Genomic DNA, 22,543 nt, shown 5'->3' on the forward strand with positions numbered 1-22,543 from the left:
CCTGGCTATCCTGAACCTCATTTTATAGACTAGATTGACCTTGAACTCAGAGGTATGCCTGCCTCTGTCCCCGAGTGCTGAGGTTAAAGGCGTGCACCATCATGCCCAGCTCTATGAAAGTTTTTTTTTTTTTTTTTTTTTTTAGAAAAAAAGAGTATTCTTAAGGCTTTCATTGGACAATTTTTAGATGAGTGAAATGTCTATACTGGGATTAGAAAAACTTGTTAAGTGCTAATAATAAAAATTGATATATAAAGATTTGTTATAAAATCAGAAGAGGGCAATTATTTCATCTTAGAATCTCCTTAGGACTGAATATTGGTAGCTATTGCTGCATATTAGGGGCATGAGTGTAATAAGGAAACTGGATGCTGAGGTAATAATGTATCTGAAGTTATGAGAGCCATCAAAATGACATATTAAGAGTATTTGGTTTTGTCAAATTCTCAAAACATGTAGTGGATATGTTCTTGAAATTCTTGTCTGAAGGCGTAAGTCACAAACAATCCCACACCAGTTTGGAATTATGATTAATAGAATGGTCATTTATTTAAGGGGGAAAAATTTACAGATCACCGTCCCAGACAACAGCCCTCTGCACAATCAGGAAGGGAGCCTAGTCGCCGGAAGCGGAACCAGAAGCCAGAGAGTGAACAGAGGGAAGTGGCCACGTTTTTTAAAGGGAGAGAGACCACGCCCCAATGGGCTGGTATCTCAGCCGCTATTGGCTAAAGGAGTGGAAGGAGCTCCCACAACACTTGTCAGTTTTGAAAATAAGTCATTTTTCTAACTACACTAATTTGACCAACATAGAGGTAATTTTTGGTTATTTTAAAGATCAAATTACATTGAATAGTATACTTAATTCATAACAGAATCTCTTCCCCCCATGGTTTTGGAATTTGCTGTGTAGTTCTCAGGATAGATGTAAACTGTGTACATATGCAGAGATCTATGTTGGGTATCTTCCTCAGGTTGTAACTATCTAACTTTGAGACAAGGGTTGCTCACTGAACCAGGACCTCCTTGATTTGGTTAGGTTGGTTGGCTACCTAATCCACCTGTCTCTGTTCCCCAGCGGTGGGGTTATAGATGTGCACTGCTTGTGTAACTAGCTTCCTGTGTGGGCGCTGGTTATCTGAAATGCTTATGTTTGACAGGCACTTAAGCCTAGGCCATCTCCCTAAACTACTTTATTGAAGCATCTCGTTGACAACTTAATTCACTATATGAAATCAGAATTTAAGTGAAGAGAAAAATTTTGCTTAAAAGGAACGTAAATGTACTGACATTGTAACAAAGTTTTAAACTCATTAAAATGTACTGTTTTTTGTTTTTGTTTGTTTGCTAGGCAGAGAGAACAGTTTACATATAATTATACAGTTTTTTTCTGGATCTTAGAAAATGATAAAATTTTACCATAGTTGAGTTCTATTTTTCTTATCAAAGGACAAAATAATACAATCCAGCCAGACTGTGACTTCAAAATCTTTTTCCACTGCAAAGATTGATTTAAGGACTAAAGTTCTATTATGAGATAAATAATTTGTGTTTTAAAAGTGAAATTTTAATTATAATTCTGAAAAGTGTTGTTTTGTTTTTACTTAACACTGTCATTGAAATTTAACTAGGAAAGATATTAATTTTACTTAGACTATAGTATTAAGTTGTTTTGCTGAATTTTTTGGGGTTTCTAATTGTAGGTTTTGCAAATTGATGACGTCACAATAAAAATCAGTGCTTTAAAGGCAATCTTTGACCAGTTGATGACATTTGGGATTGAACCATTTAAAACTAAGAGAGCTAAGACCGTCCAGTGTGAAGGTGCAGATATAATCAGTGGTGATGAAGAAGAAGAAGCAGAAGATGCTGAAGAGACCGCCACAGCTAAGAATGTTCTCAAACTCCTCACTGACTTCTTAGATAGCGAGGTAGGGGATCATTCAGCTCTACAGTTATGAAACACTTGCAGCCTGTGTTTATCTTCTTAGCTCTATTTTTTTATTTTTACCAAAGTTTACCTTTGACACAATATTATTTTAAAAAATATTAGTTTAAAATTTAAATTTTACATCTTATTAGTTTTCATTATCAAATTAGTGAACAAAAAATTGAAGGTTCCTTTGTTACAGTGTTTCTAACATAGTAACAGAAATGAATTAGAACAGATACTATTGCAAATGGGCAGTTTTCTGTTTTTTAAAAATATTTTTTATTATATATATATTTTTTTTTTCTTAATTTCCTTTTGGATTGTTCACTGTTCTTAGAACAGAAATTCAGCTGAGATGTGTGTGTGTGTAACTTTACATTTTGTGAATTGAACTGACTTAATAACAAGTAACTTTGGAAAGGGGAATTCTTGGGATTTTTCCTCTGTGTACAACTGTTGTTTCTGAATAGGTACAATATTAATGCCATGTGTTTTGTTTCTTCTTCAATTGCTCTACTTCATCTTCTGGTACAGTGTTTGGTTTCTGAAGCAGATGTCCTTATTATATTCCTGGTTTTAAGGTGAAAGTTATGAATCTTGTTAATAAATGTGGTATTGGTTATAAGGTTTTCAGGAATGCCCTTTATCATTTTGAAAGGATTGCTTTCTATTCTTATACCCCTGACTATTTTGTGTTTGTATTTTAATAAAAAGATAATTTAATTTTGCTGAGTGTCCTTTTTGCTTCAGTCAATATGATCATGAAGGATTTTCTTATCTTTGATTTGTTGATAATGGTATGTAACATTCATATTTGATTGTGGTATGCACCACCTGTGCATTTCTCTGATAAAATTTTGCTTGCCCATGATGCATGACCCTTTCACTGTGTTAATGAATTTGGTTTGCTACTATTTTGATGGAAAATTTTTCATCTGTTTTCATAAGTGACAGTCATCCATAGTTTTCTTATGATTTCTGATTTTTCTTTCTCCATATTTTCTGTTGCTTACCTAATTCTAAACCTTGTTTGCTTTACAGTCAGATTATTTGCTCGTTTCTTGTTCAGTGAGGCATAATTTAGGTTATTGATTTGAGATTTTTTTTTAAAATATAGCTATATCTTACTACAAAACTTGGCTCTGACCACTATTTATTGTAATCCTCTAAGTATTTTATTTTAGTTCTGGTTTTTGAGACAACCATATTCTGTAGCCCAGGTTAGTTTATAATTTACTTTGTAGGCAAGACTAGCTTTAAACCTGCAATGGTGTTTCTACTCTTATCAAATTAATGATAAAGTTAATGATTTTTGGATAGTTCTTTTAAAATATCACACATAACCTTCAAAAGAAACTAGAGGTAAAACTTTCTGATTGTCATTTTTCCTAGGTGTCTGAACTCAGGACAGGAGCTGCAGAGGGATTAGCCAAGCTGATGTTCTCTGGGCTTCTGGTCAGCAGCAGAATTCTTTCTCGTCTTATTTTGTTATGGTATAATCCTGTGACTGAAGAGGATGTCCGACTTCGACATTGTCTAGGCGTGTTTTTTCCCATGTTTGCTTTTGCAAGCAGGTATTGAGCCCTTGATAAAATCTTATTTGAAGTCAGATTCAGCCTCCCCTGATGCACACCTGAATTATATCTATGTCATTTTGTTGTTGATACACCTTCTTTCAGTAGATGAATGGTAAGACTGTAGCATACATTTTACAGAACCAGATTTTTTAAGCTTTTTCTGCATGGAAATAAGTCTTATCTTCAATATATACATTTTGTGCATATTTTAGAATTAAACTTTTCCCTTAAATAATGTTTTGCCAACATACTAGTAAATGGAGTTTTTGGTATATCTTTTTGATCAAATCACTTTATTCAGAAGCTTGAAGTTAGGGAAGGCCAAAAAGGTTAAAGGGATCTGAAGTCTTTAGCAGGGCAGATGTCCTTGGCCTTGTACTGAAAGTTCAAATTGCTTTTCAATAGGACTAATCAAGAATGCTTTGAAGAAGCCTTTTTTCCAACTCTGCAAACGCTGGCCAGTGCCCCAGCGTCATCTCCTTTAGCTGAAGTAGATGTCACAAATGTTGCTGAGTTGCTCATTGATTTGACAAGACCAAGCAGATTGAATCCTCAGGGGAAGAATTCCCAAGATTATCAGGTGTGTATGTTAGTCTGGGTGGCAAGTACATCCACATGTGCATGAAGATCATTGTTGTTTGAGTAAAGAATTCCCTCTGCTGGGTTCTTTGAAATTGTGATGAATTACATTTATATTTTGAGATTTTTGTTTTTCTGGCTTATAAAGCAGGTCCAAAAGGCGAAAAAGATCGTTGGGGAAATGTGGAGACATCATGAAAATAGAAATAATGATTGCAAATGTTTTACAACCTAGAAGTTACTAAAACTTAGTATTTCCATTACTTTTCTCTTCACCTTGCGTGGTAATCCTTGCAGTAATGACCTCTGTTATCTAAAACTCATTACATCCGCAAATGTAATGAGGACAATTTAAAGGCAAGAGTTTATTTCAAGCTCTTAAGTGGAGCATACAGGTCAATGCTAGCTCATCTATAATTTAATTAATTTTAACTGGATTTTCAAATTCTTTAATGACATTTGCTTGAATATGTAGAAATTTGATGTCTTAATGATTTCAGATGCCAACTGGAAGTTGACAGTTTTGTTCTGTTTGTGCATTGTTATTTTTTTTTGTTGTTGTTGTTATTTAGTGACTACTTTGTCACAGCATTATGTACTAGGAAAATTATATTAAAAAGGATATGAAGCAAAATATGTTAAGGAACATATAAGAGCCATCAAATGCTTTTGGAATTTAGGAAAATATAAGATTTGTTATAAGAATGATGAGTGTATTGTTAGTTTTATTTGCATTTCTGGGAATTAAACTAAGGTCTTGTTGCTGCTAGGCAACTGTTTTACTGCTGGATTATATCCCCAGCCCTCTTTTTATTTATTATTTTGAGACAGGGCATTATTAAGGTGCTTAAACAGCTTGGCTTCCCAAGTAGTTAGAATTACTGGTGTGTATCATCAGACCTGGCTGCATTGGGCCTGGTTGGAATTTGAGAAGTGGTTTGAGTAGATAGGAAAGATATGATTGCAAAGGTTGTAGTTGGTCCTATGTCAGTGTATAAATGGACTTAGTTAGTAAAAAGTTAATAGGATGAGACCTGTTAACCAAGAAGACTCATTTAATGGTCACTGATGGTTATATGAGGCAAACTGGTGAGAAGATTTGGAGAAAGCTTGAGAGGCAAAAGATGATGAAATCCAAGAAAAGTCTACAATCTTAAGTGTGAGTAACAATACACTTGATAGCATGCCTGAGAGAGTGAACAGTGTAGTCTGGGGCATACGTCAGATTGAATTGGAGTTTAAATAGGAGTTTCAGTTGATTATACAGGAGTTCTAGAACTGAGATTTTTTTTTTTTTTTTTTGAGTTGCTCAGGCCTGAAATGAGTACCACTGTGGTACCTGTGCATTGGCTGGCTAGTCATTAGGTGTGCCTTGACCTTTAAGGGCAGTGGTGTGAGATTGGAAAAGGCCCACTTTTATCAGCCTGGATCATTTCAAAAGCTGGGTGATACTTCAGTCTTAAAGGGGATAGATCTACTCTTTGTACCATAGTACCCACTATGTCTAATAAAGGAAGGAGTTTCTTTTGGAGGCAAGGAGATAAAATTTAGGTTTAAGCATTTTGCAAGATAGTTAGAAATATTTTGTTTGATATATAGAACTATATTATGATAAAGCATTCTCATTTTATAAAGATTTTTCTTTTTAATTTTTTTAGGCCTTAACAGTACATGACAACTTGGCTATAAAAATTTGTAATGAGATCCTCACAAGTCCATGCACACCAGAAAATCGGGTCTATACAAAAGCTTTGAGTTCTATAGAACTCAGTAGCAGTGTTACAAAAGATCTCCTGCTTCTATTGGATGAGATTCTGGAGGTAAAACAGTTTTTAATACTCTCAAGTAGTTTATGTTCATATTTATCAGAATGGAATTTAGATGGGTGTATTAAGTATGACCTGTTATTATATATTTTACCTTGTTTCCTTCATGGATTTTATATAATTTTAAGAATGTTTTCAAACAACTTGATATTGGCGTATAACTTATTTATTTTATATCCCCCCACCCCCCAGCAAGTAACAGATAGAACATGTCTGAGAGCTTTGGAGAAAATCAAGAATCAGTTAGAAAAAGGGAGTAAAGAACTGGACCAGGTTGTAGTAGCACAGGACCAAGCACAGGATACCAACATGACTGCAGCTCTTCAGAATGAAGATGGTAATTACATTCTCATCTGAATATCTGTGAAATTATAGTTTTCATCTCTACTGAGAATTTTATTCTGTTTTGATTGAATTTAAGAAATGAACAAGAATCTTTTTCTTTGAATCTCTTGGGAAAAGCTATTATATGTGTATTTATTCCACTTTTCAATGTATTTGAGTACATTTCTTACTAACCATCTTGCCAGGAGCTTCATTTTGTAGTATTCACATTTTTGGAATGGGGATTTATTGTAACCATCGGTAGCAGCTAATAGAACTATTTTCTGTTTGTTTTATGTGAGATAAAAGGATCACTTAAGAAAACAAGACTGTCTTTTGTTTGTATTTTGTATGATTCCATGTATAGAAGCATATATGACTCCTTTGAGGGATGTAAAAGGAGCTCAAACATCAAAATCCACACAACGAAAGACTAACAGAGGTAAGATATGGACTGACCTCATCTTACAACTGTTTTCAATTTAAAATACTAACTTTACTCTCTTAGGAATAAAAATTTTCAAATGTCTTTATGCTCTTAGGAATAAAAATTCTCAAATGTCTTAGGTATACTTAAGTTTCTTCTACTCTCTTCAGCTGATGGAAATTCTTGATTTTTCTGAGGATTGTAAGATCATTATGCTCCAGTGGCTTTTAAATAAAAGATTATACAATTAAGGGCTCTTTGTAGGTAAATCAAGAATATGTTAAATTGCCAGGTCTGGTGGCACATGCCTTTAATTCCAGCATTTGGGAGATAGAGGCAGGTGGATCTCTGAGTTGGAAGACAGACTGTCCTACACAGTGAGTACTGAGACAGCCAGGGCTATGTAGAGAACCCTGTATCAAACAACAAAAGCCAACCAAACAATACAAGGTTAAATAATAGTTTTATAGTTTTAGTAGTATTAGAATTTTTGTGTCAATGAGCACTTTTTTCCCTTTTACTTCCTTTTCCCCATCTAATTTCATCTTTTTTTTTCCAAACTCAATTTCCCAAGGGGTATCCAACAGTAGAATATTTGTTAGGATAAATTCATGCTTGCTGGTAGGGGACCATGTGGAAAACATCTGAAATTCAAGGCCTTTTTAATTGTTTTATTAATTCCTTATTACAAAAGCAATGCATGCTTATTACAGAAGAATAAGAAAGTACATCCAAGCAGACCTACCATCAAGAACACTAATAGTCCCACCCATGAGCCAAACATGATTTTAATTATTGAAAATAGTTTTATGGCTCTGTTCTAAGTATATTTAATCTTTTCTAGAATAGAATCTGACCATAATATTGTTTCATTGCAAACAATTATTTAAACACCAATTACTGGATATTGTTCGAAATTAGTTCCATATTCTTGGATGCCTTCCTGGGGATAAATACATTAGTGAAAGCAAATAAATAAACTGAGGAGGAAATATGTAACAATGAGTAGGGCATATACAGTTATATAAATTGTCAAATGAACAATTGATTTTGATCAGATTACTTTTGGTTACAGAATAAAGTATGAGAACTCCTTTTTTATTTTTTTTAATTCCAGAATAGGTTTTCATATATCTTAGGTTAACTTTGAACTCACTATTGACCTTGAACTTCTGATTACAGGTTGGGAATATAGGTGGTATACCACCATGCTCCATTTTACATAGTCACTCAAACCAGGGCTTTGTACATGCTAGGTGAACACTCTACTCACTGAACTACATTCCCTAGTCCTTACTTCTCAACCTTGTAAAATAGTCTAACAGGTAAACCCTGGTGTATAGAGATCTGCTTTTTGTTTTGTTTTGTTTTGTTTTTTTAACATTGAATTAGATTTAAGAGCACATTTGAACTTGAACTTGCCATGTATACGTTTAAGTATTTTACAAGCAGACTGTATCTTGCTGTTTAAATTTGAAGTCAGGTATGATAATGTCAGACTATTATAACAGCTGTTCTAGAGATTGTGTGGGGATAGCTTGAGCCCATCAGTTTGAGGCCAGTCTAGCTAGGCAACATAGTGCTTCAAAGATAAATACATATAACAAAAACAAAGTTTCGTTTTGGAGCTCTTCATTGACTGAATTTGCCTTTCATATACGCTGTACCCCTGCTGAAAGAGAAAATCATACATGAGTGTTACCTTGCGTGTGTGCAAGCGTATGCATGCAGGTGTTGCTTCTTAGTCACAGTCTACTTGTTTCTGAGACAAGAGTTCATCACTGGTCTAGAGCTCTCCCAAGTATAGAGCCCTAGGGATCTGTGGGTCTCTGCCTTCCCAGTGCTGGGATTATAAGCTTGTGCCACCACACCTGACTGTTGTGTGGGTTCTGGCATTTAAACTCTACTCCTCATCTTTAACAGAACCAGCACTTTGCCAACTGAGCTGTCATACCAGCCTAAAGTGTTTTTATTACTGCATATGGCTAGCTGAAGTTTGCCTCTTTGTCATGTTTGTCATGTATTTGTAGTGTTCATCCAAAGAAATTTATACAAATTTTAGTCTTTTTCCCCCCTCTGTGGTGTAGTGAAATCATCAAGGTGGTTCTAGGAATAAGGAAATGTGTTGAAGAAGATTGTTGTGCTGAAAGTAAAGATTTAGATAGCATGGAAACTATATTTAGAAACATGAAACTATTCGAAATTTTGCTAATAAATAATACTGTCTTTAAGGACGGAAAAAAGCGCCACCTTCATCTAGGACTAACAGGAGGCGTCAGGCTCCTGAGACTGACTCCGAAAGGTATGTCGTATGTTTCTACAAGACACAGAAGATGCCAATCACTTTAATTTTGCTCAGAAGTAGAAAACTGTAATTTTCTTGTGAGAGAAACTAATATTACAAGACAATAAAAGCCATAAATAATCTGTGACTTTGGCAAACAATTAAAATTATCCATCAGGAACATTAGACTTATGAAGAGGTGTATATTTTTATTCATTGGCATTGCACTTAGTTACTACTTAGTTTAATGTGTTCTCATTTTTCGTGTATTCTTATTCTCATTACCTGACTTTGTGTATATGACTCTATCTTTCAGTTACAATTCTACATATAACTTTAGTATATTAGTGGTTTGTATTGATAGTGTTTTTTTTTTTTCCAGTCAGTGTCAAGCCATAATGGAGCCTGAAAAGTTTGTAGCTCTGCATTTGTTTACTCATTTTATTGGACTGTGCCTATTCTCTTAGATTAAGTCTTAGTGGAAGGATTTAACCATGTTTTAGTGATTTACTAACTATATTAGAAGAACATAGTACTAGTTTTCACTTGAATTTCAAAACTCTCTTTAGGACAAATTGTTGTGGTCTCTGTGTAATTACAAGCGTCACTATAAAAGCTTGGTATTTGCTTCTTTTCCTAGATGACACCAGGCTTTACCAGTAGATTAAAACTTACCAAATTAGCTAGCTTTTCTGTGATTCATGTGGCCGGATAGCCATCCAGCCAGTGTTTTTTGGTTATTGCTTGGGATTTTAGTTTTAAGCTTAGTTAATGGACTTAGACTGTCAATTATACACTACTAGAATGTCAGAAATAAAAAGTTTTATTTATAAATATTCTGAGTTTTAAAGCTTATATCTAAATTGAATGTATTTTCAATATCTTTAGTGATCATGGTGTTCCAGAACCACCTTCAGAAGTGAAGATGAGATTACCAAGACGAGCCAAAACAGCAGCACTAATGAAAAGTAAACTTAGTCTTGCACAGTTTATTAATGAAGATCCAAGTTAAGAGAGCTGATGAGGATGGAGTCCTTTGAAGTTGTGCTTATTTCTTTGCTTTAATAGTTACTGCGGTAAAAATAAGAAATGCTTGCTGTGTTTCTGGAAACATGGAATGTTGCCACATAACTTTGGCATCTGCCAGTGTGATCCATCTGCATGAATACATGCTTGTTTTTTATTAGACTGTTAAGTGGACCTAGGAACCTACTTTTAAATAGGTTCCCTAGGTGAACCTTATGAAACTATGACATTTGGAAAGATTTGTAATAAGCCCAGTAGCTTATATTTGAGAAGCTTAGATAGAGTAGATCTAACATAGGTGACAGTGTCAGACATCAAACAAATGGCATTTGAAGGGTGAAGTATGTACGTATAGTTTTAAAGAAGTGTCTGTTACCATTGAGGACTGGTATAATGAACCAAAGCATTCCTTATTTACATTAAACAATGGCTTTGAGAATTGTAGGATTCCTATACTAAGTATTTATTTGATAATCTTACCTCAGTGGGTAATTTTCTCTTCCTAAAGCATTTCATATAGGAACCCTTGTTTATGAATGTTTCTGGTATTAGGGAGATGTCCACACACATTAATCATGAAGACATTGGTTTTTGACACATCAAAATATAATCTACCTGGAATAATAAACAGTACTAATGGGAAATGAAAGTTATAAGAAGTCATCTTTATGTACTGATTTATGAGCAGTTTTTTTGCTATCAATTTCAATTATCTTTTAAAATTGTCACTTATAAAACAAATGTTTTGAAAATTGCATTGTATAAAAGTAGACCTTTATTTCTGCCATATCCAATGAAATACTTTTTATTATTCCTGTAATGACCTTTTCTCTTTATTTCGGATAAAAATGTCCTAATATGAATTTTTTATAAATTGTGCTTCTTTAAATTTATTTGCCAGAGGCAATTTATTTCAGCTGATGTTCTGAGATGGAGTGAAGGTAATATTGCTGGTTTTTAGAACCAAAAGGCTGTTCTATGTACATAATATGTGCTTTATAGAACTCGGAAAAGGAGTCAAAGTCACAAGGCGAGAATGCTCATTAAATAAAAGGAAAAGGCATGTATGTTAATGATATAAACCAGTGAAAAACACTGGTTTATATCTCTCGGTTCTGTGTCTTTTCCTGTGCTTCATATTTCTTATTGTTAAACCTCCTGTTAAATCCCTGCCTTAAAAAAATTCATGGAGAATAGGAAGTAAACCTATTAGGAATGAACTACGATCTCATTTTTATATGTGTAGAATATCCAAAAGGAAAGATGCTATGATCATGTAGACACTGTACCAAAGCTTGCTTTTCTGACATAGGAAAAGCAGCTTTCAATCACTAAACCATTAGTAGTAGTCTTAACTACTCATATTTTAGACAATAGCCATGGCTGCAGGTGTACTTTGCATCATTAGATTAGTAAGAAATATTGTCCAGCTTCTACAGGATATCCCTGTAAGTTTTGGAGTAAACTGCTAAAAGACAGTAAAACCAACAGGTATAAAAACAGTTAACCTTTTTTTTTTTCATTCAAAATTGTTAACTTAAACCAGTGTTCTTGTTTACCATGAGGTACAAATTTGCTGAAGAGTAAACATGCAATTGTGCCGATGCTCTTATGGCTCACAGATGAGAGGTTTAAATTACAGAAAGAGAACCAATAACCTAAATTTTCTTTTTATGAATGAAAACATGCTATTTGATAAGCTAATCAACCTTTTTCTATACATATATAACTTTAGAAGAGATATACTTCCAAGTGATACCTTTGCCTTTCCCAGTTTGCTTCGAGGTAGTTAGTATCCACCTGTTACACAACTGTTCATGGGTTAGGTCATTATCACACACCTTTACAATACTAGCTTTCTAAATTACAGAATCTGTATATGTCAGAAACTGCACAGAAATAGAACTGGGCAATTACCAATAAAAAGAGAAACATCAAAATCTGCTTTTGTTGCAAAATTCCACAATGGTCTGTTTTTTTTAACAAACAGAATTATAATAAAAATGATTAACACTAATGATTTAATATAAAGACATCACAGGACTAGAAATATTTTAGGATCAATTGGTTTTTCATGAGAAAGAATATTGACATATAAAATAATGATAGTGCAAGGACTTTAGACTATTTTTCTTCATGTTTGAGATTTTGGTTATTAACTGTACAGCTTGCTAGAGATGCTGCTGTTAGATTCCACTCAACAGGATGATTAAGGCACATCTTAACAGGGCTCAATGGGCAGCTTGCTGTGTTCCCATCAGACAAATCCACTTTCTCATTAGCTTTCATTTGTAGTACTCTGTAATAAAGAAAAGAAAAAAATAAGACAAAAGATTTTAAGTTTAAATTTCCACTTGTCAACCTTGTAGAAGAGAAGTTTGGAATATTGTTTGCACCCTAAAGCAAGTAAGCAAAGCATTTATCATCCTGACATGGCATGGGAGGTCCTTCTGTCTATGTGTTGCTTTTATTGGTTAATGAATAAAGAAACTGGCTTGTCCTATAGCAAGGTAGAACTTAGGCTGAATGCTGAGAGAAAGAGGGCGGAGTCAGAGAGAAGCCATGTAACCCCTCCAGAGACAGACGCTGGAAGGAACTTTACCTGGTAAGCCACAGCCACGTGTCGATACACAGATTAATGGAGATGGGTTAAATTAATATGTAAGAGCTAGCCAATAAGAAGCTAGAGCTAATGGGTCAAGCAGTGATTTAATTAATACAGTTTCTGGGTGGTTATTTCGGGGCTGAGCTGCCGAGCAGCCGGAATGACCAAGCGGCCTTTCTACAACACTGACAGTTCTTGTTCTGTATGCTGCCTTAGTGAACTGTGATCAACAATGCCATTTTTAAGTGTGCCTCGAGGTGTTCACTCAGATACTTCAGTACAAAAGATGTCAATCATTGCATTACATTAGTCTATATAAGAAAGGTGTTTTACTTACCAGAAGGTTTAGCATCAGGACTACATTTAAGAGAATGAATATTTGTTAATTCCTAATGTGTTCTAGGCTCCCTCATTTTAATTTCATAGCTAACCAAGGTTGTATATTTACAGTGATAAGCTGAGTCTCTGAAAGTTAAGTACAAATATGATGTCATACTGTAACTGGTGTAGAACTGGAAACATAACCCCTTCTCTTTCTCTTGCTCTGTTAGCTTTCTAGTGGACTGAATAATCATCAGGAGTAGATATAAAAAGTAGGCATGTTTGGTAGAAGAATGCCAAGTTGTCTAGCCTATCTTATCTGGTGGTCAGCTTAACGCAGGAAGAGGCAGCTCCTATTACATAGGACTCCTTTCTTCCCTCCCTCTTTTTCTTTTCCTCTCTCCCTCCCTCCCTTCCTCTCCCTCCTCTTTCTCTTCCTCTCTCCCTCCCTCCTTGCCTCCTTCCCTTCTTTCTTCCTTAGATTAATGAAGTTGATGGCTTATTTGAATTTAGGTTGGGTTGGTCAGATGTCTTCCTGTGGTTAATCTCTAATGCATGCCCTCTGGTTCTTGCAAGACTGTCTTATTTCACATGTTAATGGGCACAGTCCTATTTGTTCCTGAATGCCATCATAGGTAACCTTGCCCTCCACTAAGCTTAATCAGACATTTCAATGTTTCAGAGCCTGACCCAAATCTCACATCTCAGAACCTATTTTAGTACTTGGTAGAATAATGACAGAATTTTTCTTGGCTCTCTGCTATTGTTTCATGTCTGATATCCTTTTCTAGATCTTAAAGGAGATTGACACACTTAACTGGAGATAAAGCAATGCTGAATATGTGGCAAGTAGCTCAACAAAAACAAAAAAACATAAAAATAGAAATGAAATGCCTAGTATAATCCAGCTCTTTAAATTTATGCAAGCTTGAGTCCAGAAGAAAAGTTATTCCACTTTACTTTAAACTGTTAGTTTAAATGGAATACAACTCTTAAGCCTTTTCCAGCTATGAATCTTCCTATTGGTAATGAGAATATTGAGATATCTCAGTGTGACTTGATAGAGCTGGGCAGCAGCACATTCAGATCCCTTAACCTATTTCTGATTGTTCTGTACAATTTACAGCTATTAGTACACCAAACCTTCTATACTGTGTTCTAATACCACTGGCAGTCTCAGTGTTTTTTTTTCCAGGCACAAACATTTTCTACTAAAAACATGGTTTCAGTTTATATAATTATACTAGACAAAACAAAAAACTATGTCAGCTTGTTAGTCATAGAAGTATATTAAGCAAAAGTGAAAACAGATGCAATTTGTAAATATTAATATGTTTAAAATAAATTTTGCTTGATCAATGATAGAAAGGTCTAAATGACTATCAGAGATGTCTGAATGGGACTTAAATTTGGGTCCTCTGTGAGAGTAATATGTGTCCTTAACTGCTGAACCATTTTTCTAGCAGAAAAAAACACTTTTGTTTTAGAGAGTGGTTTTGATTCTGGGTGGGGATTGAACCTAAGACATCATAGTTTGGCAGGTGATCTAAGTGATGTGCCACTGATAGAACTGACTGTACTTTTAAATCAGGTATTAGATAGACACGTTTCTGAGAACTTAAGGTAAGCTATACGTTAATAAAATGGGTTGGCAGCTAAACATATTAAGCATAAAGCTAAAAAAAGAAAAGTCATAGTTATAAATATTGTTTCACTTGCCATTTTTTGACAATGATGCCTTTAAAGTGAGTGCTATTACTACATAAATGACAAAGGGTGCACAAAATTATGTGTGCAGAAAAGACAAGAAATAAACTCTTACTATTAATTACTATTAATGTATATTCTAATGTTTAATTCATAAAAACTTATACTATTACAAAGTTCTAAAAATGCTAATTGTCATTCTCTGACCTTATAAAAGTAAATTTATTCTTCAGTCTATTTTTGTTTGTATGAAAAAATTGATACCTTGTCAACTTAAGTGAGCCATTTGAAATGTTTTAAAAAATCTGTATATATCAACTAAAATGTGTAGTACCTAATATTCTGGTCAAAGGAAGAAGCTAGAGGAGTTACTTATCCTAAGTCAGGTTTCTTCTGTCAAAGCAGGAAGCTAAATAGAAGCAATGGTTGACTGGGATAAAAGAACTCTGAAGTGGCTACCTAGACATCTCAGGTTATTTCAGTATTAGTGATCTCATGGATCCCAAGGCAATTTAAAGAGTATGTATATGTTTTTGTAATGTGTTTTTTGAGGATCTCGGAACCTCAAAAATAATGAGGCTTGCTCATTAGTAGAGCTGTGGTGTCATTTAGACAGTCAACTGCATTGTTATGTAACATCGACTCCCAATAAGCTTTATCATTAGCTAGTCAACATATAAAAACCCAGTAAATTTTGGTATAGTCTACATGTCTGAAAATACCATTTTTATAGAACATGTTGACCAGGTTTTCTGTATGAAGTCTCTTCTGTAGTCACCATCTACTAAATCTTAGAGAAGTGATTTGCCCATTATGCAACCCATTATATAAGAATCATGTATTATCTGTACCCCAGCCATCTGTTGTTCTGTGACACTACTTACTTGTCACTTGGGAGACAGAGGTTTATTTGCTTTATGCAGCAATAGCCCCTTGAGAGCCCTGTTGAATACATAAAGCTTCTTCGTAGTAGCAGCTAAATAAAGGGCTTGATTCCTTCATTTCTATAAAGTTAGGGCATAGATGGACATGGGATCCATGTCTGCTCAGAGGGAATTAGAAGTCACTGTATGCACAGATAAGCTGGAATTTTGTTCAGGCTTTGGATTGTACAGTGACTGTAATGTGCCTGACATCATCAAACTTAAACCAGATAACAATTCTGTATTCTGGATGACTTGTTTACTTTCCTCTAAAAATATAAATGCATTAAATATTTAATATGGCTGAGCTTGAGTCTGTAACTTGTCTTCATGAGTATTCAAATATAAAGTCAAGTTTATCACAAAGCTAGTAAGAGAACCTTCACTAAGCAGTTACTCAAGTGAAGGATTTTTGATGTGCTTGAGTATGATTTCGGTAGTTACTACAAAACGGCTTTTCAGCTCCTTGAGGAGCCCAAACATGCACACCAGCAGGTCTATATGGTGACTGCAAAACCTTAACCCAAATTCATCTAGTATATTAGGAATGTCAAGCTTGTTTTGTATGCCTTCAGGGCTCAGTAAGGACACAGGGAGAGAAGGTATTCATGCATTATTAACAGAAAAATAAAAATAATAAAGACTAAAGAAAAAAGTTAATTTGAGGAAATTGGGAAAGCTAGGGTAAGAAATATTCAAAATAGGTCTTGGATGATAAAGATTAAGATTTAGGGCTGAGGGTTTTAGAGCCCCGGTTCTGATCCTACACTTTGTTGAGTGTACATTTTTTTCTATTAGTGGAATGATTAAGTGTATTTATGTCAAGCATAGAATGTATGTAAAATTTCTGGGCCACCTATTATATACAGCATAGTTCCTCAAGAAATGTGAGCTGATGTTACTCCTGTTAAATTAAAGGATGCATGTTTTCACTGGTGGTAAAGTACGGTAGATTTGTGTGTGATTGTAGTGTCTTTAGGTAAGAAGGTTTAACTTGTGTGCAGAGGGAATAAATACTATTAGGCCTACGGGTATCAAGTCAACAGAGCCACAGGATCTAAACTAGGTACTCAGGACTGGATTGGCACATTGCAAAGGATTATGATTTTTTTTGTCTGTCTGTATGTCTTAAGTGTAGATTTCCAATGATATGGCACTGAGGAATTTTAATGCATGGGTAGTAAGGCAGAATATTTTACATTCACTTTTGACTTGTTTATAATCTGATGTGATTATTTGGAAGAGCAGGAAAACATGGTAAGAGCACACTTGAAGTTTAATAATTGTGGAGTTTAATCCTTGATAGGACTTATTTATGGTTCACTTCCTATAAGCCTATGTGCTTGATCCCCAGCCAGTCTACAGTTTTAAAAGATGTCAGAATTTTTAAAAGGTAGGGACTAATGGGATATGATTTCTCGAAGACATTAATGTTTAATCTTGTGTAAGGTTTTACAGGAGGCAAGATTAGCTGTTATAAAAGAACATGCCTGATTCTTTGATGGTTTCAGTGTCTTGTCTTCTCACTTCTTCCCCTTTGAAGTCCATGTTAGTTTCATGCTCTTAAGTCTTCAGAACCATGAGCTAAGTGCTGTGGGACAATGGTTTGTACCCTGTTGATTATATTTTAATAAAATGCTGATTGGGCAGTAGCCAGGCAGGAAGCATAGGCGGGGCAATGAGAACAGGAGAATTCTGGGAAGAAAGAAACCCCATTCTATAGTCATGACCCAGCCACAGAAGAAGCAAGATGTGACTGCCTCACCAAATAAGGTACTGAGCCATGTGGCTAACATAGACGTGAATAATGGACTAATATAAGTTATAACTGTTAATAAGAAGTCTGAACTAGTAGGCCAATCAGTTTATAACTAATGTAGACCGCTGTGTGATTTTTCTTTCTTTTTTTTTTTTTTTTTTTTTTTTTTTGGGTGGGGGACTTAATGACTGGGAACTGGGCAGGACAGAAACCTCAGAAAACAGCTAAGTAGGCCCTATTTCGTTTAAATACCCGTTTAAAGTATTGCATTACAGACGCAAAACCAAGAATCTTATGATTTATTCCAACAAGTTTTAGAAAGATCACATTAAAGTTTTCTTATATAAAGTGGCACAAAGCCTGTCATACTAGAATACAAGTGTGTGCTTAATAACTGGTATATGATATCAAAGTGTGTTAGAGTAAACCATGGTATAGAAATTCACACGAAATGTAGAATAAAGTACTCTCTATTCTGCTAAGTAACAGACCCAGAGAGAATAGTCATGTGGATTTTGTCAAGTATTTGGATTTGTATATTTAATTTATAGAACCTGTAGGAGTGAAGAAACTAGAAAGAGACCGGTGGTCTGGGGAGAAGGGTCTTAAAGGAGAGGGACTTATTAAAACACAGCTGTTATCAAGAGAAAGATGGGAAGAAGGGTGGAAGGGTAGGTTTTGAATACTAAGAGTCTTTCAAAAAGACTTATAGAAGCCTATTTTATAAGCATATACACATATACATGTTCATATAAATTTAATTAGAGTTATCCTACATAGAAGATATGCTCTTCCTAGAACCCATGGACTGCCAAAAAAACAAAACACCTAGTACCAGGTGGGGGATGCCCCTCTTCAAGCTATTGCTGAGAGGTGTCTTGAAGGACCCTCTCTTCTTCCCCTGAAGCAACATATAGGCTATTGTCATTGCTCTTGGTTGTCCACCAGTACTTGATTTTAAGACCATATTGTTGAAAACACCACATGTTGGCTTCAGGATGCAGAAAAATCAACTTGGTACTAACCAAGAATCTTCCTTCTTCCTGGCTTGCTGTTATTGGAATGTACTCTGGACCTATGGGCACTGTGGATAGGGTAGTTATTAGTGTTTTACCCAACTGTGAACTTTATAAAATACTGTGATGACTGATGTGGCAGAATATGCACATGGATACAGCAATGGCACATATGTTACAATCCTGATTGGATTTAACTGGTACTGTATAAATTGTCAAGAACCCACGGTTAGGTAGCTCACCAGAGCTATGGTAAACCTACTATGATTGTTCTGGTAAATGGATATAGTATCAAACTACCTCGAAATTTTTATCTGTACCCATCTATTAGAGCAGGTTTCAGACCACATCAGAGGAGCCGGTGGACAGTGATTAACATGTCTGTTGAGTGTTCAGCCACAAATGGGAACCCTTGCCCCAAGCTCAGCAACCATCATGGAAATGGAGGGGGAGATTTTCAGAGCCAGACGTTGGGGAGTATCAGAGTCACAGTGTCCTGGACATGACTGCAGCACTCACCAATTCACAGCAGCTGTGGTTTCCTACAAAAGACAAGCCTGTCAACATTGTAGCATGGAGGGGAAAGGGTTCATGAATCCCTCCACAAAAGTGTGGACAGTTAATGGGCAGTTAATGGCTTGTGAGGGAGAGTGAGTTAGTTTTCTTTAAAGGTGTGGCTCCCGATAGATCAATTGTGGTTCCCAGTAGATGGCCCCATACCCAGCAGGATATAGCTAGCACAAATTAGACTTAATAGGTTAAAGATGAGGAACAAAATGTGTGGGATTTAAAGTAATACTAGCTTGAGGTCCTGCCATGACTTAGAGTGTTTTTGCACTTTGTTCCCAACTGCTTTCTCTGGATTCATCTTAATATTGTTTCTCTTACAGCAAACAGAATTGTTCGATGACTTAATTTTTTTACCTGTTTCTAAATTCACCCTTCTGCACTATAACCAGTCGCTAGTGTGATTGCTGTTAAGTAGTTTGTTAGCAGTGGTGTTGACAGCTGATGGGCAGACCTGCTTGAAGGATGTGAAAGCTCCATGGACCAGAGATAAGCCAGCTAACAATGAGACAGTGAGGGAGCAAAACCAAAATCAACATTGGATCTCTATTTGTTAAGCATAGACTCATGAGTAAAGTAAATAAATGCTTGGTGTTGGAGTTTTAGATGTCAGTGCTGTTGGATATTTTCACTTTGTTGTTTGGATTCTCACCATATGGTTTTAGTCAGTATAGTTTTAACCTTGAAAAAGAATGTACCACAACTCTTGTTTCTCATTAGCCCTTTAGACCTAGGTGGCTTAAATGAATAATCTTATACTTGGTATTACCATCTCCTTGTGTCTTCACTCAGTAAATTAAACCTGTCTGGCATCCATGAAAATAGTACTTATTCAAGTTACCCCTGGCCATCACATTGATGAGTGCATCTTTAGGTCTTACCTTGTTTTCTTAGCAACATTCATTCAATACTGTTGGCCCCTGCTATGTCTCCCCCCTCAGGGATAGGGCCTTTGAAAAGTTAGATAAATCAGTCATACACACTAGACTGGTTTCCTGCTTTGAGGAAGAGATATCAGAGTCTTTGAATATAAGAGAACAATGAGAAGTTCTGTAAGCCAGAAAACTGTCACCAGAAACCAAACCATGCTGGACTTTGTGGACTGCAAGCAGATGACTTGTTTAAGCTGTAAGTTTGTGGTATTTGTGTCAACCCAAGCAGACTAAGCTACCTATCTCACTTTTCCTGAAAGTTTTTGGCCTTTGAGACCATGCACATTACCTGGCTGCCTTTCCCACTGTATGCCACTTTATTGGAAAAATAAAGGTTGGGATTTCTCAAAGTTGAGTTCCAGGCTGTTCTCACTCTGCAAGTTCTCCTTTAAGGTCCTCCTCCATGTTCTGTTGTGTTTGTAAATGCTATCTTAGCTTAACTCAACTGATAGCTTCACAAAAGATTTCCCTACTTCACCCAAAGTTGCTGCTAAGAAATTCATTCTAGTGTTCAGCATCTTCAGCACAGCTTACCACTGCTTCATGTTTCTGTTTTTTTTTCTCTTTCACTGAATACAAGCATGGGGAGAGCAGAGATCCTTGCTGTATTTTGTTCAGTGTTTCTTTCCAGCAGTGAGCACATAACAAGTGGGCAAATGCTTGTTGAAAGAATAAATCTGGGATTTCTGCTTTTGGCCACAATAAAGTAATAGGAGCCAGATATATCTTCTTGCTTTGAAAGAATTTAAACTGTTCCTACAGGAAACAAGGCCTACAGCTGACCAAGCACCTCACAGATTTCCAATCTGCATGATTGGGAGAGGAACCCAGGAGGGATTGGAAATATTTAGAGTAAAGGAGACAATTGAGAGCTTCTGAGAGAAACCCAGCAGGAGTGAGCAAGCTAGTTGTGCATAACTCAGAGCTAAGGGTCTCTCAGATCTTTAGACATGCTGGAGAGCAGGGCATGAAAGTTTTCCAAGGCTGTGAAAAGGACCAGGTGCAAAATTATGAGGTCATACACATCTGGATATAATTTGCAATCCCACCTATCAGACTTTGGATCTTTTAAGAGTCTTCATGAGTGTTAAGACTGCTCCAAATGGAGAATTTTCCAATCATGGTATTTGGAAGCTACATAATTCTTTATTATGAAGGGGCACCCAATGCACTGGAAGATGTTTAGCAACATCCCTAGCCTTCTAGATGTCCACAGCATCATCTAAATGTGACAGTAAAAACTGTTTTCTATGGCGCAAATTCACCCCAAGAACCACTGTTGTAGACTAAAGGTTATTCTGGCTTTTTCCAGAAATGCTTAAAACTAGACTTTTAAAAAAAAGTCTAGACTTTTAAAGCATTTCTCAGAGTCCAAACATGTGAAGTATCATGAAAAGTCCAGCACAAAACAGGGTAAAGTTCACGATGTTTCACATTTTATACATGTCACAGATGAAAATATGATTCCTAACAACAAAAATTAAGTCTACAGGGACAGATAACACATAAAGCTAGCACAAAAGGAGGTCAATACAGGTATTGAAAATAAACTTAAAGTGTATTGCTTTTGTTTATGCTGCATTTGTTTGTGAAGTTGTGATTCTTTGCTTGTCTAAAACACCTAATGGTCTAATAAAGAGCTGAAAGGTCAATTGCGAGGCAGGAGCAAGAACAGGTGGGGCTGGCAGGAAGAGAATAAATAGGAGGAGAAATATTGGAAGAGAAGGAGCAAGATAGAACAAGGAGAGGAGGATGCTAAAGGCCAGCCCCTCAGCCAGCCACTGGGTCAGAGTGAAAGTAAGATATAAGGAAGTAAGAAAAGGGAAAAGCCCAGAGAAAAAAGGTAGACAGGTAATTTTTAAAAAAAGCTGGTATGCAATAAGCCAAGCTAAGGCCGGGCATTTAAGTCAGAATAAGCCTCGGTGTGTGATTTATTTGGGAGCTGGGTGGTGGGCCCCAAAAAGCAAAGAGTAAGAAACCAACAACACCATTTTGGCGTTCCAATGTGGGGCTAGAGTAAAAGAAAAACCAACAAAAAGCAGTACTATCTACAATCAGCAAAGAGAGAATTGAGGTAACTACTGAATGAGTATTTGCCCTGTGTGCAGAATACATATGATACATATCACAGAAGCAGAGTAAGAGAGGTGGGTACTTATTGAAGAAACAATGATTATACATATCTAAACTCATATTCAAGGTGTTCAACAAATACTAAGTAGAGAAAATAAGGAATAATGCTAAGATTTTTCACAAACTGCTAACATGAAGAATTAATGTGCAGAAGACAAACATTAACCATAGCAGTAGACTAAATTTCAGGAACAGTAAGGTTAAAAAACATCTTTAAAATACTAAAAGAAAACTAGACAAATTTGAAATCCATATTCATGAAAAAAATACTTTGCAATGCTGGGGCTTGAACTCAGGGCTTTACACATGCTCAGCAAGCGCTTTGCCACTGAACAACATCCCAGCCCCACTTGAAGAGGCTTAGGCTGGCCCTGAACTCTTGTACACCTTCAAACCCATAATCTGGAGTTGGAATGCAGGTGTGTACCTCTGCCCAGCTCTAAAAAGGAATGTCACATAAAGAGTAAAAGCTGAATGGAAATAGTCCACAGCAGAAATGTACTACAGGAAACTCAAGGAAAAGATTCAGGAAGAATAAAATTTAGATGAAAATCTTTGTTAAAAAATGAAGAGCACCAAAAATGGAAAATTCATCCTATTTAAG

The 22,543-nt window shown here is 35.8% G+C and overlaps 2 protein-coding genes across 3 annotated transcripts in view; one reads left to right on the top strand and one right to left on the bottom strand.

Annotated features, from left to right (window-relative positions):
- Ncapg (non-SMC condensin I complex subunit G) overlaps window positions 1–9,964 on the top strand; it is a 32,042-nt gene extending 22,078 nt beyond the window's left edge. Inside the window, exons 14-21 of the mRNA XM_057773246.1 lie at window positions 1,704–1,931; window positions 3,326–3,507; window positions 3,916–4,090; window positions 5,748–5,909; window positions 6,108–6,252; window positions 6,607–6,681; window positions 8,899–8,968; window positions 9,839–9,964. Of these exons, the coding sequence (XP_057629229.1) occupies window positions 1,704–1,931; window positions 3,326–3,507; window positions 3,916–4,090; window positions 5,748–5,909; window positions 6,108–6,252; window positions 6,607–6,681; window positions 8,899–8,968; window positions 9,839–9,962 (1,161 nt within the window). The 3' untranslated portion in view covers window positions 9,963–9,964. The remainder of the gene's footprint in view (window positions 1–1,703; window positions 1,932–3,325; window positions 3,508–3,915; window positions 4,091–5,747; window positions 5,910–6,107; window positions 6,253–6,606; window positions 6,682–8,898; window positions 8,969–9,838) is intronic.
- A 665-nt stretch (window positions 9,965–10,629) lies between these two features.
- Window positions 10,630–22,543, bottom strand: part of Lcorl (ligand dependent nuclear receptor corepressor like) — a 151,468-nt gene continuing 139,554 nt past the window's right edge. For both annotated transcript variants that reach the window (XM_057773244.1, XM_057773243.1), the window contains exon 7: window positions 10,630–12,275. In XM_057773244.1, coding sequence (XP_057629227.1) covers window positions 12,101–12,275 — 175 coding nt within the window. In that variant the 3' untranslated portion in view covers window positions 10,630–12,100. The remainder of the gene's footprint in view (window positions 12,276–22,543) is intronic.

This window comes from Chionomys nivalis, chromosome 6 (assembly GCF_950005125.1).
Source record: "Chionomys nivalis chromosome 6, mChiNiv1.1, whole genome shotgun sequence".
NCBI lineage: Eukaryota > Metazoa > Chordata > Mammalia > Rodentia > Cricetidae > Chionomys > Chionomys nivalis.